General features: G+C 42.7%; 1 protein-coding gene across 1 annotated transcript in view; it reads left to right on the top strand.

Moving 5' to 3' along the window:
• The window catches only part of SIPA1L2 (signal-induced proliferation-associated 1 like 2), a 148,671-nt gene extending 135,669 nt beyond the window's left edge, over positions 1 to 13,002 (top strand). Inside the window, exons 18-21 of the mRNA XM_006874168.1 lie at positions 6,506 to 6,559; positions 7,117 to 7,231; positions 8,150 to 8,231; positions 12,856 to 13,002. Of these exons, the coding sequence (XP_006874230.1) occupies positions 6,506 to 6,559; positions 7,117 to 7,231; positions 8,150 to 8,231; positions 12,856 to 13,002 (398 nt within the window). The remainder of the gene's footprint in view (positions 1 to 6,505; positions 6,560 to 7,116; positions 7,232 to 8,149; positions 8,232 to 12,855) is intronic.
• Positions 13,003 to 18,358: the final 5,356 nt, after the last annotated feature.

Genomic DNA, 18,358 nt, shown 5'->3' with positions numbered 1-18,358 from the left:
GCCCAGGATCAGACATTGTTTCGTTCTGCTGTGCATGGGGTCGCTATGAGTCGGTTCCGACTCGATGGCACCTGACAACAACAACAATGCATCAGACTGCCAAGTTTTGAACTGCAAAGTCAGTAGTTCAAGCTCACCAGCTGCTCCTTGGAAACCCTATATAGGGTCACTGTGGGTCAGAATCAATTTGATGGCACTTAACTAAGTAAATGATAAGAAGAGAGTCATGGTGTGGCACTGTGGGCTAATGCACTGCACTGCAAAATCAGTGTGATCTGCAAGTTAGTGGTTCAAGCTCACCATCCATTCCTTAGAAACCCTATTCAGGTTGCTATGGGTCAGAACTGACTTGACAGCACTTACCAACAACAGCAACAGTGACAGGAAAACAGAATTGAGTCCTTTTGAAAAATAATTAGGAGTCCATACAAAAATCCGGCATAGTTAAAAAGTAAGGAAGTCATTGGAAATCCATTGGAAAATCCATTGGATTTTCAAATTTGAAAACTCTCTTCTAGAAATAGTAAAAGAAAACTATTACCATTTTGGAAGCAAAGTCATATTTTAATTATGAAGTGATGAAAGAAAATGGCAAATGACTAGCTATAAGAATATTTAAGCATATAGACTTTTATGAAACTTGGAGAACATTAAAGTAAAAAGGTAAATACAGGGAAAGATTTATAATAAATGTGATAGGTAAACCAAGATCTCACAAGTACATAAAGGAACTTATCAGCAAAAACCCCAAACCTCTGGTAAACAAATGGTCAAGACATATGAATACACAGTTCACAAAATTTTTAAAAAACACACACAATAAATATTTGAAAACTATTCAGCCACATATCTAAATTTAAATGATAATGAGCCACTATTACACACCTGTTGAATATGAAAAATAATATAACAGTTCTGGGTCACTATGCAGAAGAATCACAGCTGATTTCATTAGTCAGACTAGAGCGTGATTCATCTTTTTTTTTTTTCAAGCTATATGACAGTATGTAGTGAGAGCCAGAGAAATGGGCCCACCCACTTACCAGAAATCTAATTACTAAGAAGTTGTTCATAGGAAATTTCTTCCCAAGAGAAGAACATTATTAATCATTGTCATTGGGTGGTGGTGCCGTAGGGTAAGCACTGAACTTCTAACTGCAAGGTTGCAGGTTCAGACACAACCAGCCACTCTATGGAAACCGTGTGCAGGACCACTATGAGTCTGAACCAACTCAATGGTGCTTAACGACAACCACCACCACCAAATACTAACCAAACTCTACCCCAAAAATAAGTCCAAAATATTGATACGTCCTTCAGAAGTCTACTGAGGGAGAAAGCAAGTCTGGTGCCCGACTCCTCATGGAAGCCTCTGACCCTGACTACCCTTGTGCTGTGGGACACCAGTGAGATATGGGTCAAGAAGGAAGTTGGCTAAGTTATGTTTCAGACTTTCATCTTCAAAATGCATGTTAGTATCACTGTCCTACCTGCATTACGATTCAGGGAATAGAATAATCTAAGAAGAACACTGGACTGTTAACAGATAGGTCGGCAGTTCAAACACACCAGCCTCTCTCAGACATCTTATCCAGGTGTTATGAATTAGAACTGACTCGACAGCACACCACAAGAAGAAGAAGAATGTATCTTCGATTTTGTCCCCCTCCTCAAGAATGGTAAACTAAACAAACCTAACTAGAAAGCTGGCTAGGGGCCAAAGAGCGAGGCAGAGGATGGCAGTGGAATCTTTAGAAATTGTCAGATTTACAGTAATTCTCATGTATCAGAATATTGCTGTTGTTGTTAGTGTCATTGAGTTTGTACCAACTAATGGCAGCCCCTTGCCCAGCAGAAGGAAACACTGCCTGGTCTTCAACCAACCTCACAACAGTTGCTATGCTTGAGTCCATTGCTGCTGCCACTGTACCAGTCCGTCTCATTAAGGGTCTTCCTCTTTTTCTCCGACCTTACACTTTACCAAACATGGTATCGTTCTCCAGTGACTGGTTGCGCCTGATAACATGTCCAAAGTATGAGAGATGAAGTCTGGCCAAACTGGCTTCCAAGGAGCATTCTGGGTGTACTTCTTCCAGCACAGATCGGTTTGTTCTTTTGGCAGTCCTTGGTACTTTTAATATTCTCCAACATTGTAACTCAAATGCATCAATTCTTCTTTGGCTTCCTTATTCACTTTCCTACTTTCGCATGCATATGAGATTATTGAAAATACCATGGCTTGGGTCTGGCGCACCTTAGGCCTCAAACTGACTTCTTTGCTCTTCACCACTTGAAAGTGGTTTTGTGCAGATTTGCCAATATCGGAATACTGGAAGTAGATAATTAGTGTTTTCATTAATGTCTGTTGAATAGATGTTGTCTTAGATGATCATAGTTGTTCTTGTTGTAAGTGCTGTGAAGTTGGTTCCAACTCATAGCAACTCTGTATAGGATTTCCAAGGAGCAGCTGGTGCGTTTGAACTACCAAATTTGTGGTTCAAGCCGACCTTGCATCCCAATGCTTTATCCCACAGCACCACACCAGAAACAGGCTTCAAAGACACAATTAAAATTGATTGTCAGAGGCTTTCACTTGAGTGGCATCCAGGGCAGAGGCATTTAGATCATCAAAACCTTTCTTCCCATGGATGGCAGAAGTTGAGCTCTTTCCAGGACTGTCTCTGCATGTGACTGTTGTCCAACAGCATAATTAAAGCCCAATGTCACTGAGTCAGTACCGACTCATGGCGACCAGATGTAGGATCTCTGAGGCTGTAAATCTTTACGGGAACAGACAGCCTCATTATTCTCCTGCAGAGCTGCTGATGTGTTTGAACTGCCTACCTTGTGCCAAACACCTAAACCATAGTACCACCAGGGTGCTTTAAACCATATAATAAGCATGCATTTTTATGAAGAGACTATGTACTGATTTTCTATTTCAGTTCTGAAGTTTCAGCTTAATGGTAATACAGTGATTATAAAGTTACTGATATTTGACCAGCATGTGAATATGTGTGCAAACATAAATAAAGGTCAGACATACTGGGTAGTCTTAATGGGAACATGGTTAGTTAAAAACCGAAAGAATAAAACTGATTCCTACATAGATGAAAAATGGAAAGCCAGATTTAATTTATTAAATGAACTTAAATTATCTCAAAATTAATAAATGAAAACTGTTTCATGCCAACAGCAGCAGTGTCTAAAGTAGAGGTCAATGTCAGGGATTTGCTGTTTGTTAGCTAGGAGACCACCCTCTTTCAGTGTTTATCCATTCATCATGGGCTGCAAAAGACCCAATGGAAAGCCAGTTACTTTGAAATTTTCAGTACAGTCTTGTGACTTTTTTTCTTTTTTCCTCTGATGGTTAAGTTTTTAAGTCAACTAGCCACTTGCTTTCTGCACTGCAGCAAGCAATTTTCAGAATCAGAACCTTTCTTTTCCTTTCATTCCTGTAAATGCAAAGTCCAAACTTTCTTTCCTCTGTAGTTGTAACAAAGACATAGGAGAAGCGCTTTTGTTTGTGAACACAGGTTTAGTTTCATCTGAGCTCATATGTTTATGGTCCTGATGGCCCTGCTAGTCCTCGCCCTCAGCAGGCATGACAAATGGCTAAGACATTCAATACCAACCACACGCAGATTTGGTTTTCCTTTCAGTTTTCCAGCCATGGTTCCAGCAACCTAGAGAGTTCATGGGCATTATTTGCAAGTAATTTTATTTTGTCTTCTCAGCTTTAGATCAAGAAGGATTAGTCTAATGATGAAATCATCCTTGTATTTTCCTTTTGATATTGCTAAATGCATTATCACCCCTTTGATATGGGTAAGAAACTGACATTGACATAAATTGGTTTGTTTTAAAAGTTTATTTGAAGGGCTGACTTGTTAAAAGCGTAAACTATGCCAAACGTCCCACCTTGGAGTCCGGGTGTGGTGCTGTGGGCTAATGCACTGGACTGCAAAGTCAGTGGTTCAAGCTCACCAGCCACTCCTAGGAGACCTTATATAGGGCCACTGTGAGTCAGAACTGACTCCATGGCACCTAACAACAAATGTTCCACCTCATCCAGGTGAGCCAAAGAATGGGAAAGAGAAATGATACAGGGAACATGTATGGAGTTTGTTGTTGTTGTTAAGTGCCGTCAAGTCGATTCCAACCCATAGCAACCCTATATAGGGTTTCCAAAGAGCATCTGGTGAGTTTGAACCACCGACCTTGCAGTTCAAACGACTTTGCAGTCTGACGCATTAGCCCACAGCACCACTATGTTTGTCTGTGTCGACTAGTCAGTCAAGTCCCGCCTCCCACACTTCTTCTGTGGTTTTATTAGGACCATTTGGTTCAATGTCATAATTACTTCATGACTGAATATTTGTCATCACAGAAAGAAGCTGTGAAGGAATAAGCTGTCCCCTACTGGAAACTGTCACTAAGATGAGCTGTTTCACAAAGTGCTTTAGTGTCTGTACTTTGTCAAAACGCGTTCTGTTTGCATATCAAACCCCTCTGCCAGCCCGTCCCCCTCCCCCTCAGGCTTTTCAGAGCCTCAGTAAACTCTTTGTGAAACTACACTGCTGGAAGAACTCTATTTTTGGCTTCTTGCCTCCTGACCAGTAGGACCTTGTTTCTCCCCAAGGAAGGTCTGAATGGCTGCCAGTAGCAATTCTTTTTCTCTCAAAGATGTGGGTATTTTATCAATTAGGGAAAAACTAGATAAGGCAAGCTGAGATGGTTTCATCCAGATAGTTAGGCCTAGCCATCAGAGGCAAATGCCAAGGGTCTTTAAAAAACAGTCCATGGAATTTTTCCATGAACTTTGTTGAAGCCCCCTTGTATATTAAGAAAGATAGCATCATGACCAAATTGTTACTGAGTGGCATAAATTAGGGGAATCAGTGGAACGCTTTTTAAAAGTGAGAAAAGCTATCATTTTCTTTTGCATTCCTTTTTATCAGTAGTTACATTCACTCAGGATTAAAAATGTATCTGCTGTTTTGTTGTTGTTTTGGGTTTGTTTTTTAATGTTCTGTTATTTGGGGCCCTTGAGAACACAGGTTAGCTTGGGCAGTTACTCCTCTCCCCCTCCCCCAGTACCTCCCATCATTCCTGCCCCTCCTAATTTAGTCATATCACATCATGGACAGAACTACATTTGTTTCATTTTTGGCACTGCCAAAATGATGCCCTTTAACATAATTAAACTACAAATGATTTTGTTGTAGGCAGAAACCCTACTACTAGTAACTACTCAGTACCTAACTAGTAGCAGATGGTCTTTCTGGAAAAGTTATTACAAAAGGTTCTTCCATCTCTGAGAAGACAGAAGTGTGGAGAAGGATATTCTTAAGCTTTGCAGAAATGTGGGCTGGAGGACGTCTGTGTTCGTACTGCCAGGGTTTGGAAATCCGGATGGAGGAAGAGTCTGGAGAATCCCCTGTGCGCTCTGCCCCATTTTCAGGGGGTACTCAGACCTTGATTGGGGCACCGGTGGGTCTTCAGCTCTCTGCCCAAGATGTTCCAGCTCCAGGTTTTCTTCACATGCTCCTGGCAGCCTTAGACATTGCCACCCTTTTTAACTAATAGTGCGTGACCCTACATCAACCAAACAAGCAGGTAGCCTCGAGGCCTTAGGCAGCTCTCCCAGCAGCCAGAGGGAAACAGAATGGGACCAATTAAGAACAGAGTACAGTGACACGGGCCCAAATGTATTTTCTCAGCCATTAATCAAATCGTTTTATATATATAAAGTGTGCAGTATTAATTCACTAATTCACCTACTGTAGTCATGGGATTCCAACTGAAAATACATGTATGTTCAGAGAGGGGCATTAGCGGGTGTGGGAAAGCAAATAGTTGGATCTGTGTCCAAGTCTCACTTCCACATTGTTGAAAACATGATGTTTTTTCACTACATATCATTCCAAACTGCTGGGCCAATGTTTTGTGACAGTGTTTTGTTTCCAGAGTTGGGCCAACTCAGTACCTCTTCCGAAGAATATCATATTCCTTTGTATCCTGAGCTTTTGAAGTACTGACTCTGAAGTTACCGGTGCCAAGAATACAAATGACCATGTGCTAAGATAAGGCATTGTAGTCATACTGATCATTGTTCCTTCTGCTATAAATACTGTGCCCCTCACATCTTCCTATAAAGGGTTCTAGTGAGAAGACCTAGCTAATCTCCCTCACTCACCACCACGATCTTCACATTGCGAGACATCTTAGAGTGAGTCATAAAAAGATTCACTAGGAATTGTGGCAAGTGTTTATGATTGGGTTTGCATGTGTGTGTCATGCCATGTGTTTGTTGTACGCTGACAGCCTGCACCCAGTTCAGCATCACAGTATAAACACATTGTTGAGCATCACACGAAACTGATTCTTCCAAGTGTACGCTTACATGCTCAGGCGCACACACTATATTTTTACATGGGCTCCATAGGTTCTCAAGTGCAGAGAGATATTTCTGTTCATAGGAAAATTCTAAATCTTCTTTCAGGTCTTGACTCAGATGAAGAACGTGGGCTGATTTGTCACCACACGTCCTATCTAGGTGACTGTCTGGGGGTGATCACTGGCTCTTGATCCTTTGTAAACTTTTCCTCTGTATTTCATATGTCTGCACGTCTGCATGGTTACCTAAGCTCTGGGGGTTGGGGACGTGGAGGGGAGAGCTGTTTGGGCTTTCTGTCTCCAGATGCTTTATGGAGTTTGGGGAAAACTTGAGAAATTCATCTCCTGGTTACTGTTAATCAAATCATCCTCAACCTCTGCCTCATACACAGTTGGTAGCTTGGCCATTTGGGGGGGATGTGGAAAGCAGAAAGCAAATTGGCTCTAGCAAATACAAGATCTGCTGGTTTTCTTCATGGTTGTGATGTGCATCTGCCATACACCCAGGAAGGACAGCCAATCTCTATGCTTTCTCATTGTCAGAAGCTTGCCTGAGTTTGTTTTTGTTTTGTTTGTTTTGTTTTAAGCAGAGCAGTAACCGAGCTGCAAGGGGTAGGGCGATTTTATTTTATTTAGCTACAAAACTCATTTCCAATAAGCAGCGGTATGGTGGGCTATTATTGAACCCCTTTCTACATGTGTCTTTCCCCTGCCCAGACCAGCGAGTGGCTTCCTTCTGTACGCTGACAGACATGCAGGACTTGGAAGGAGCTCAGGAGCTACCCTTATGCGGAGATCCAAGCAATGGGAAGGATTTCTTGGACACCACTGGGTATGTGAATCTCTGTGTCCCCCCTCACTCCTTCATCCCCAGTCCCCTTAGAGAACAGTTTCTCAGCTTTCCCCAGCCAGCCCAGGAGACCCTGTCCCAATGACATGACCTAGTCCCAGGCCTCAGAATCTAGAGAGAAGCCCAGTGCTTCTCTCCTGCCCACACCGAATGACTGCTTGATGCCGGGGTGGGTGGGCCCTACTTGCTGGGACAGGTTGAGGACAGTCAGTACCTTACTCAGGAAGGTAAAACTGCACTGAAAGAGGGCAGAGCTAGACTCTTCGGAATCCACGCCTGCCACCTAATTTCCAGGAAGGTACACACCTTGCTGCTCTCAGCCCTCCACCTGCCTCAGCTGCCACACGTTCTCTTCTGGCCACAGCATGTGTCTCCTCACGATCCCTCCTCTTGGCCCATGCTTTCTGTTAAGTGCTCTGGAAATAAACCATCTCTTTCTCTAAATCTGTGACAGGTTTATCCCTCTTAGAATATAGATTCTTTCCCTGTGTCATCTATTCCAAACTCCAGTTGGTATATGGGCTTGTCAGTACCATGTTTGCTCCCCTTGGTAATGGGATTCCTGATGGTTTCGTTATAGGGAAAAGCAGATTGGGGATGTTGAATCGGTATTTGGTGCTCAGGACTTCATTCTGGTCTACTTTGCCTCAGTTGGCTATGTTCATTTAAGTAGGCTTTCCTACCAACTCATATGTCTCTAGAGATTTGAACCACCTTTATAAGTCAGTAGAGACCAAGGAAGGATTTTGTACCAAAGCAGCAATAGGCACACTTTCTCAATGTGGTATAATGCTGTTTATTTCCTTGCATGTGAAATAATGTTGAATGAAAACAATCAAAAAAACCTGAATGAAATGTCTTCATTTCAACCTCATTGAGTCTTGCTTCCTTCGTTGCTAGGGAGCGATCTCCATCAACACTGACTGGAAAAGTCAATCAGCTGGAGTTAATTCTCCAACAACTGCAAACTGACCTTCAGAAGGTAAGGTGTAATCTGTTTTAGACTCATATTCGGAACACTTTCTCTTATACTGCTGCTCCAGTTTAACTGCTAACCAATGGAAATGAAAAAGCCAAGAAAGATAACCACTCTAAATGAAAGCAAACAAGAGCCAGAAGGACTGAATAATAGATTTCATTCGAGGGGACACGAGGATCGCAATGGCTAGGACTGTAACTGAGACAAGCCCTCTGAATGGTAGAGGTTTTCTTCAGTGAATTGGCAAGATAATTACACCAAATATTTATGTGCTGACATGGGAGGAGTTTTCTGCCAGGAAGCCTGGGGTCCCCAAGCTGCTGTGCTCTTGCTGGGTCAGCACCACTACCCTCAGGGTTTCGGTTCCACACATCAGCCCCATGGGTTGACGCTGAAAAGGGATTTAATAATTTATTGCACCAGCATTTGCTGAGCTCTCGGAGTATCATCTGCTTACTGTTAGACCCTTTAGATACATCAAGAGCCAGTGTCTGCCTCATATAGCTCACAGCCTCCTAGGGTGACGGACCAAGTAGAGGTGTCCATTTAGTGGTGTGGAGTTTAACTATGATAAAAGCTTGCACAGTGTCCAGCCACAGATGGGTAGAGGTCAACCGCATTCCAGGCAGAGGGGCCCTCTTGTAGAGCATATGGTTGGGGGATTGCAGTGCTATGTATGAGTCAGCATGAGACAAGGGCAAGGAGAGATGAAGCTGGACAGGAAACCTGGGACCAAACTACAGCGCCTACTCTCTGTTAAAGATCAAAGTAAGAGGCGACCCTGGGAGGACTGGAGGAGGGTCAGCTGCAGATGGTGGTGCCAGGTTGGGCATGAGGCTGGAGATAGGAGATTGTGCTGGCGTGCAGCAAGAAGAGTTGTTGTTAAGTGCCGTCAAGTCGATTCTGTCCGATAGTGACCCTGTATGGGGTTTCCAAGGAGCAGCTGGTGAGGTTGAACCTTGACACATTAGCCCACAGCGCCACACCGCCACACCACAGAGTGACCATTAATTAGGAAGGGCGGAGCCAGCCCAGGGGCAGGTAGCAAATGAGCTGCAGGGAAGAGATGAATTTGAGCTAGAATGCAGTGAAGGGGAGAGAGACAGGTGTAGAGAGAGGCAGGCAGTTAACCAAAGAGAGCCTGTGACCACTTCTGTCTCACGTGGGAGTTACCCATTCACTCCTTCAGTGACTGAGAACCTGTGACAGAATTCTAGGCTTTAGGAACATAAGACAACAACGCCCTCACAGTGTCTGGCTAGGCCACATAAAGAGATAATGCCAGTGGTGAAAATTGTGACAAAGAAAAATCAAGTAGGGTAAAGGGACTTTCAAAAAGTTCAGACAATTTTTCTACACATTTTTTGAAACTCCCTTACATATGACTCAGTTGGGGAGAGGTAGAGAAGGTCTTTTCTGAGGTGGTGACATCTGATTGAGCAGGCACAGGGTTACTCATCAGCACAGAGCCAGGGATACAAATATCAAGCAGTTAGTGTGTCCCAGGCTGGGCGAAGAGCTTGTAGAAGAGCCTGAGACAGACATGAGTTCAGTGTGGGTTCGGAAGGCCAGTCTATCTAGAGTCGGGCACTGGAAGGAAATGAGGCAGCAGGGGCCAAGCAAGCTGCTCTTTCACGATGAAGAGGAACTTCTGATTTTGTTTCAAGTTGATTGAAAGCCATTGGCAGGTCTTGAGCAAGAGCTGATATAATCAGACTTTTGTTTTAAACTGTCACCCCAGCTGCTTTTTGGGGAATAATGGATGGTGAGGGGAAGAGGGACAAGAGAGGAAGCAGTTTATGCAAAGGTGTTTGGAATGGTGAGGAGTGGCCACAAGACTTGCTGATGTATTGGATTTGAGAATACAACCCAAGATGACCGTAGGTTTGGGCCTGAAAGGCTGGTAGCATCTCCTCAGATGGGAAGTATCATGACTCAGCAGGGGTAGGGAGGGCATCATGGGAAGGGAAGAGGAGGACATTAGGTAAATGAGATGGAGACAGCACAGGAGTGTGCTGTGTCCAAAACCAACTAAGGAAAGGAGGTGAGAGGTCAGATGCTGCTGAGAGAACTGACTGAAGGATTTGAGACAACATGGTAATAGTTTGCTCTTCAGTGTCACCTACTAGTGGTAGACTCGGGAGGAGTGCACTCAGGAGGGAACACAGGGGAATTGCAGAGGAGAGGGAGTTTTGTTGTTGTTGTTCTGCTATCCTAAGAGCCCTGGTGTGGCGCTGCAGGGTAATACACTGGACCACAAGGTCATTTGAATCATAAGGTTGGCAGTTCAAAGTCACCAACCTCTCCTTGGAAACCCTATACAGGGTCGATGTGAGTCAGAACTGACTCAATAGCACTTTACAACATCTTAGGTGGTGCGATGCCTCCATAATCCTTGGACTGTGAACCACAAGGTCAGCAGTTCAAGTCCACCAGCTGCCCCATGGGAAAAAGATAAGGCTTTGTGTTAACCTTATACAGGGTCTCTGAGTTGGAACCAACTCAACAGCACTTCACAACATCATCATCCCAGGAAAAAAACACTAGGGTTCGGCTAAGAGTGATTGGGGGGTGGGGGTGGGGGCAGGGAAGGGTTTTGTTGTAGCTACTACTTCGTTGTTGTTGTTGTTGTTAAGTACTGTGGAGTTGATTCCAACTCATAGCGACCCTGCACAGGGTTCCCAAGGCTGCAGATCTTTACAGGAGCAGAACACCTGGTAGTTTCGAACTGCCGACCTTAAGGTTAGCAGCCCGATTCATAACCACTATGCTACCAGAGCTCCTTGTTTAAAGAGGGATAAATGATAGGAGATAGAAATGGTGCTGTTGGGAAAAAAATAATGAGGAAGGAGGAAGATGCCGATCGAGGCAAGCAGGGACCATCCGTATGCAGTGACCAGAAGTGTATCCCCACACACAGCTTTGGCTGGCCAGCCTTTCTTTTTAGTGTCCCTTCTCTTCCCAGTCATGTGCGGGGTGAGTAGTAGGAATGTGAGTATAAGAGGTTTGAGAAAAACAGATAAAGTGTGAAATGCTCTTTTGAGTAGAAGAGACACTGACTAGGTGTATTTGGTGTAATTGCCAACCAAGGCACATTTGAAGCATGCCACGTACGTTAAAGTGAGGTCAACAGAGCTCAGTGGTGTTCTCCAGACTGGATGACCAACCATCTCTGCTTGCCTAACACTTAGAGGTTTACTGGGCAAGAACTGGGACTGTCCAGGCAAGCTGGGGTGTCTGGTCACCCTGCTGCTAGCTGAAGATACAGACTACAGCTTCATCAGGAAAGCAAGACAAGACAAGAGAGGCGATAGGACGATAGGAATGAGATTAAACCACTTTGAACAGCAAGGTTGGCGGTTCAAACCCACTAGTCATTCCTCAGAAACCATGTACAGGGTCACTGTGGGTCAGAACTGACTCGATGGAACTGAATGAGAACAACAGTGGGCTAGACTGTTACTGGAGGGGAGGGGCTAGGTTTTGAAGAAAATTTTTTTATATAAAGTAGGAAATAGGAGTTTGGAACAGTTTGAGGGAATAGCAAGAGAGGATATGGCTAAAGGTGTGGCACTGAAAAAGGTGGATTTCCAGACTACTGCCAGGCTATGTGTCCAGAGCATTTGGGTGGAGCTGAACTAGGAAGGGTGACAAGGCGGGTGGGGAGTGAACCAGGCCCCGGAATCTTCCATTGGGAATTCAGAGATTGCAATGAGGGCAGCTAGCAGGTCTTCCCCCTAAGGGCAACCTGGACTACACAGTGAGAAACAAGTTCACAGACTCTAGGTCCAGCCCTGTGTTCTTTGGGATATGGAAGGAATGTAGCCGGCATTGAGGTCTCAGTGGTGGGGTGTGGACAGGTGGGCAGTGGGGTCAGAGTCCTGGGAATGATGGCGGAGCACGATCTGCCTGCTGTGACTTATAGAAAGTCAGGCAGCAGATATGGTTATTCCCGATGTCACAAGGTTTCTGTCATCACTTGTAATTCAAGACACCCTTTTGGGACTGGTTTTCTAGGCCAGTGATGGAGAGACCAAAGGGAAATCAAGGTATAGAATAAACCTTGAGTGTGGGGCCACACAGGCCAAGGGATTCCTGGAGAACTATGGGCTAGCAATCGGTCAGATACCATTTAAAATATCTTGATGGTTACAATCTGAGGATGAGCCTGCTTCCACTGTCTGGGGAAAGGCATCCCTGTCAGTTCTTGGGAAACTGAAACTTGTACATACTTGTTTAGAAAAATGGTATAGCTGAAGAACGGAAGCAAGGGCCTGAGTACTTAGGCATACTTCATAGCTATGTTAATTCTCACAGTTACCAAAAGGTACCCATGGAAAACTCTGCATTGATTAAAGGATGTTACTTTTAACAGCTTAGCGTAGTCTCACTATATGGTCCTCATATGCAGAAGCCTTCTTGGTACCTATTGGGAGCCAAATGGAATGAAAGGAGGAGAGACTGGGCCGAGTTGTTCACGACAAGTCACCTCACTGAAAAAAGAAATTCCCCTCAAGAGGTTAAGAAATAGAGGATTGTCAGTTTCTAGTTGAGGCAAGCGATAAGCTTAGAAAGAGAGAATTGGCACTTTTCCCTCCATGACTCGCTTTGGTTCTCCTGCCCCCAGGAAAAGCAGGACAAGGCAGTTCTCCAAGCTGAAGTTCAGCATTTGAGACAAGACAACATGCGGCTGCAGGAGGAGTCCCAAACGGCGACAGCTCAGCTACGGAAATTCACAGAATGGTTTTTCAACACCATAGACAAAAAATCCTGAGCAGTTCAGACCCCTCCAAGGGCCCACTATGAAGATACCGTGGTCCCCGCCAAGTGGCAAAATGTGCTTTCTAACTGTGCTTTCAGTCAGTCGTAGATGTTTTTGCACACCCAGCTGGTCCAGCACCGTTCAGCAGCATGATCTGGAACGCCGATTCCTTGATGGTGGCCCCTTGTGAGAGCAGAGGACAATGCTAATGTGAAGATGAATGTAAACCCCTTGGTCTGTTCGGGACCTTTTCCTTTTAGATTTCACTACAATGGTGCTCTGGCAGGGGCTTGCCTCAAGAGGGAAGGTTGTTGGGGTGTATTTCCTATAGATCAGGTGACCTGGTAGAGATGTTTAAGCATTTTACCATAGTTTGGGCTTTAGTATTGTAAAATAACATAAAATCAAATAATCAGACATATGCTTTAATGTTAAAGGTGCTCTATTTTTTGTATGTACAGTTGCTTCTTTCCACAGCCACATCATCATAGCAATAAGAATGGAGGGCGTAGTAAGTAGCTGGAAAAGCTGTGGTGGGGGGAAGAGGACAAAAAAGCACTGATAGGTTTAATACTAGTTGAATGCAGTTACCTTAGAGACTAATTTATTTGCAGGAGCAAATGGTGCCTGAATATTAACAGTGTTCTGATTTAAAAAAAAAAAAAAAAAAGGATACATATGCCTTGTCAATGGCTCACTGAGTAGTCACTTCAAGTCCTAGTTCACTTTTGTATAGTTACTGCTCGCTCTGCTGAAAAAAAGGGTAAATCTGCTGAATTACTAGAACTTTCCTATCTGCCGTGAGCCCACTGGATCACTTGTACAATGCCCAATTTGTTTTATCTTTGTACAGAAGCTTTGATGAAGTGTCTTGTATTTAACACCCTTATTTAAGCTTATTTAACCTTAAATTGTTAATTTTATAAAATTTGGTTTTATCTGCACTATGATGAGTAAGGTAGATAGCAGCCAGCTCAGGAGAGCCTCGACGTGCCCCAGACATCAACTGAGAAGTAGAGGGGAGAAAGTTAACAATTGGATGCTGCTAGGACACAAGTTGTTTGTATTGCTTTACCATTTTTAACTGTTATATTTGAGATGAACATACATTTTGCTTTTTTAATAAATGTTTAAAAGAAGTCCACATAAGTAATTGTGGTGTCAGGTGAACGATAATTTTTATGATCTAAGACTGTCAACAAGCTGATCTTGATCTGTAGTAAACCAGCTGCCTTCTTAGAGATTCCCAAACTGATTTAAAGTATAAATAGCCATTATATATTAATATTTGCCTTCTGCCAGGCATTAGTCCTTTTCATTCATCTCATTTAATCCTACAGTATCCTTAATAAGTAGATAGTGGGATCTCATTTTACAAGTAAGTAAACTAAGACTCAAAATTGCATTTTGTTTGTTTCTTAAATCTTATTCTGCAAAGAATTTGATGTTGCTTACAATTAATAGTAAATTTAAGTAACAGTGGTATTAACTGGTCTCCCTTGTAGGCCTATCAATATTACCCTGTCACAGACACGATTATATACTTGAAGCTAAATCTTGAAATGTTCTTTTTAATGAAGGATGCGACACCATTCCTCTTCAATTTGTCATCCCGACTTGATAAGCCATATGATTATTGGATTCAAAATGACTCATACCAGTCCACTGCACTCAGTAATGCCTAGATCATTGGAGTTGGGGACGTCCGGACCACGCGTCATATAAGGCCTGTGAAATCATTTGGTCTGGCCATCATGTTGTTGTTATGTGCTGTGGAGTCGGTTCCTACACATAGCGACACTGTATAGGGTTTCCGAGGCTGTAAATCTTTATGGCCATCACATTGGAGGTGAGTTAATTAAGCGTTTGACCCAATACAGCAGGCTAATTTTCAATTGATGATTTTGTAACGCCCAAGAATGATGCTATAAATTTTGGCAGAAAAAGGGTTCCCTGGCCTAGGATATCGATGTTTATGTGTTCCATTTCAATTTTGACAACTTTCATCTTTCCTAGATTCATACTTCACACATTCCATGTTCTGATTATTATGGATGTTTACAGCTGTTTCTCCTCATTTTGCGTTGTACTCCACCAGCAAATGGAGGTTCCAAGGGCTTTACTCCATTCACATCATCATGGTCCACTCTCCTTTGAGGAGCCAGCTCCCCAATTGTATTATGAGTGCCTTCCGACCTGAGGGGTTCATCTTCTGGCACTACATTGGACATTATTCTAGTACTATTCATAATGTTTCCATATTCAATATCATGATCACATCTGACAGTCTTCCACTGAACATACTGAACATTCAGAAGTAAATGGCCTCTCCTTCTTCCTAGTCTTATTCTGGAAGCTCTGCTGAAACCTGTCCACCATGGGTCACCCTGCCAGCATTCAAAATACCAGTAACATACCTTCCAGCAGCACACAAGCCACCACAGTCCTACAATTCAAATTAAAAGCACCAACAACTAAAACAGTGATATAGTGAAATGGAATTCTACCAACTTCTTTAATCAAACACGTAATCAAGATGTATTGATGACGCAAGGTTGGAAACAAAGAAGGATCAGTACTTGGAAAATATGGCCTTGGTGATAGAAATCATGCTAGAGATTACATGATATGATAGAATGTTGTAAGACCAATGATTTTTTTGTTCCAAATACCTTGTTTAAAAACACAAGAGGCGACTATACACCTGAATCTCACTAGATGGAATACAGAGAAATCAAATTGGCTACATCTGTAGAAAGAGACGGAGGAAAAGTTCGATATTATTCAGCTAAGACAAGACCAGGGGCATACTGTGGAACAGGTCATCAGTTGCTCATATGCAAGTTCAGACTGAAGCTGAAGAAAATTAAAACAAGCCCATGAGAGCCAAAATATGACCAAGAACTTTTCCAATCTTAAGAGACCATCTCAAGAACAGATTTGATACATTAGACACTAATGATTGAAAACTAGAAGAGTTGTGGCATAACATCAAGAACATTCTACAGGAAGAAAGAAAAAAGTCGTTAAGAAGTCAAGAAAGGAGAATACTGGACAAAGCAGGTTCAGGGAATGGTGTGTGTGAGAACTCTGAACTCTAAAGGAGTATTCTGAGGGAAGGATGAAGGCTTACTGCTAGTGGTATTTGTAGCTGAAGCAAGAAAGCTGGTGTTCCTCTGATCTGCAGCTGCCGGAAGTTTCCTGAGCGGCCATCTTAAATATGATGGAGCTGACACACAAGCTCCCATTGCAGGGGTCTGGCCAATCGGCAGAGACAAAGGGGTGAACTTTTTTGTTGTTGTTTCTGTTCATTTGACTCACACTGTCTGTGTACCTCCACTCTGGTGACTAGAGGAGGTGCCTGAGCCAGTGGACACCCTCCCACCCTGGAGGGTTCTACTATGTGTGCCCACAGATCTACTCTGGAAAGATCACTGGGCACAGAATCACTGGGCACAGAATTGAGGAAAGGGGAAGAGGAGGGAGTCAACAGGAACTGCTTGAAATGGAACAGTCTCCTAAAACAGCTGTTTCTCACTAGGAGAAACACATGAATGAGGTTGAGGAGGGGGAGAGAGTCAGACAAAAAAGGAAAAAGGCTGAAAAATAAACCTTAAGTCACATCATTGTTGTTGTTGTTATGTGCTATGGAGTCGGTTCTGACTCATAGCGACCCTGTACAGGGTTTCCAAGGCTGTAAATCTTTACGGGAGCAGAAAGCCTCATCTTTCTCCCTCGGAACAGCTGGTAGTTTCGAACTGCTGACCCTGAGGTTCACAGCCCGATTCATAACCAGTACGCTACCAGAGCTCCTTAAGGAACAAAATAACATCTTGAAATTTCTCAGGCAGCCTTGAAGGCAAGAAACTGAGAGGGGGACATTAAAGTCTTACTCACACTTTACAGTGGTTTGTTTTTGTTGTTGTTGTTGTTTTGTGTGTGTGTGTGAGAGAGAGAGAGACAAATATACACTTTACCCTCCAATCTTTTTTTGCCATTGTCTTTTTTTGGTCCCCCTTTTACCTTGGAGAAGGGGCTCTATTTCTCCCTACGTACCCAAGAAGAAACAGTGATTGTCGTCATATAGCCAAGCTACAATAGCATCCTCTAAAATCCCACCATCCAGCCAAGAGCCAATACCACCTGCTATATACGCCATATAGATAGCCAACACTTGCTACATTTACTCTGAGTTGAGTAATAGGAGAAGTGAAAAGTAAGCCCGTCTCCTGATCACAAAGGCAATCAAAAAGCTTAATAATATATCAATGTACATTCATCTAATTTTTTTTAATGTTTATATTGTGGTTTGAGTGAAAGTTTACAGGGCATATCATCAGTTGTACGTTCAACAAATCATACACCTTGTTTCATTACAATGATTATAATCCCCTCCATGTACCATCAGTTAACAGTATTTGTCTATATTCACTTTAGGTTAAAAACAAAAACACAACACCATATGTTTAGTAGAACCACTTTTGAAAAAGGGTAGAACTACAAGAAAGAAACTGGACACACAGAGGAACTAAACAACACAATAAACCAACTTCATAGATGTATACAGAGCATTCAATCCAACAAGAGCACAATACACATTCTTTTCCTGTGAACATGGAACAATCTCCAGAATAGATAGACCCTGTGTTAGGCCACAAAACACGTCTCCATAAATTTGAAAACATCAAAATACTACAAAGTATCTTCTCAGACCACAATGCTATCAAATTAGAAATCAACAATAGGAAGACCAAGGAAATAAAGTAAAATACATGGAAACTGAAGAATATCTTGCTTAAAAGCTACTGGGTAGTAGAATAAATAAAAGATTAATTCACAAAGTTCCTAAAAGCAGATGAGAGTAAAAATACAACATACAAAAAATCTTTGGGATGTGGCAAAAGCAGTGGTGAGAGGACAATTTATTGCAATAAATGCACACATCCAAAAAGAAGAACCAAAATCAAAACATTATTACAACATCTCCAATAATTAGGAACAGACCAGCAAAGTAAACCTACAGTCACCAGAAGAAAGAAATAATAAAGATTAGAGCAGAAATAAATGAGATAGGAAACAGAAAAACTATAGAAAGAATCAGCAGGACAAAAAGCTGGTTTTTCAAATGGATGAATAAAATTGACAAACCACTGGCAAACCTAAGAAAAGAAAAGAGGGGAAAAGGCACAACATGCATAAGAAATCACATGGGTGACGTCACAACAGAACCAACTGAAATAAAAAAGATAATAACAGAATACTATGAAGAGTTGTACTCCAACAAACTTGAAAATCTAGAGCTGGATACAGTTTTAGAAAACTTGACCTATCCAAACGTACACAGAGTGAAGTATAAAAATTGAACAGA

This window comes from Chrysochloris asiatica, unplaced genomic scaffold (assembly GCF_000296735.1).
Source record: "Chrysochloris asiatica unplaced genomic scaffold, ChrAsi1.0 scaffold00265, whole genome shotgun sequence".
NCBI classification, from domain to species: Eukaryota; Metazoa; Chordata; class Mammalia; order Afrosoricida; family Chrysochloridae; genus Chrysochloris; species Chrysochloris asiatica.
The sequence above is the reverse complement of the archived record's forward strand: the minus strand, read 5'-3'. Positions and strand labels throughout refer to the sequence as shown.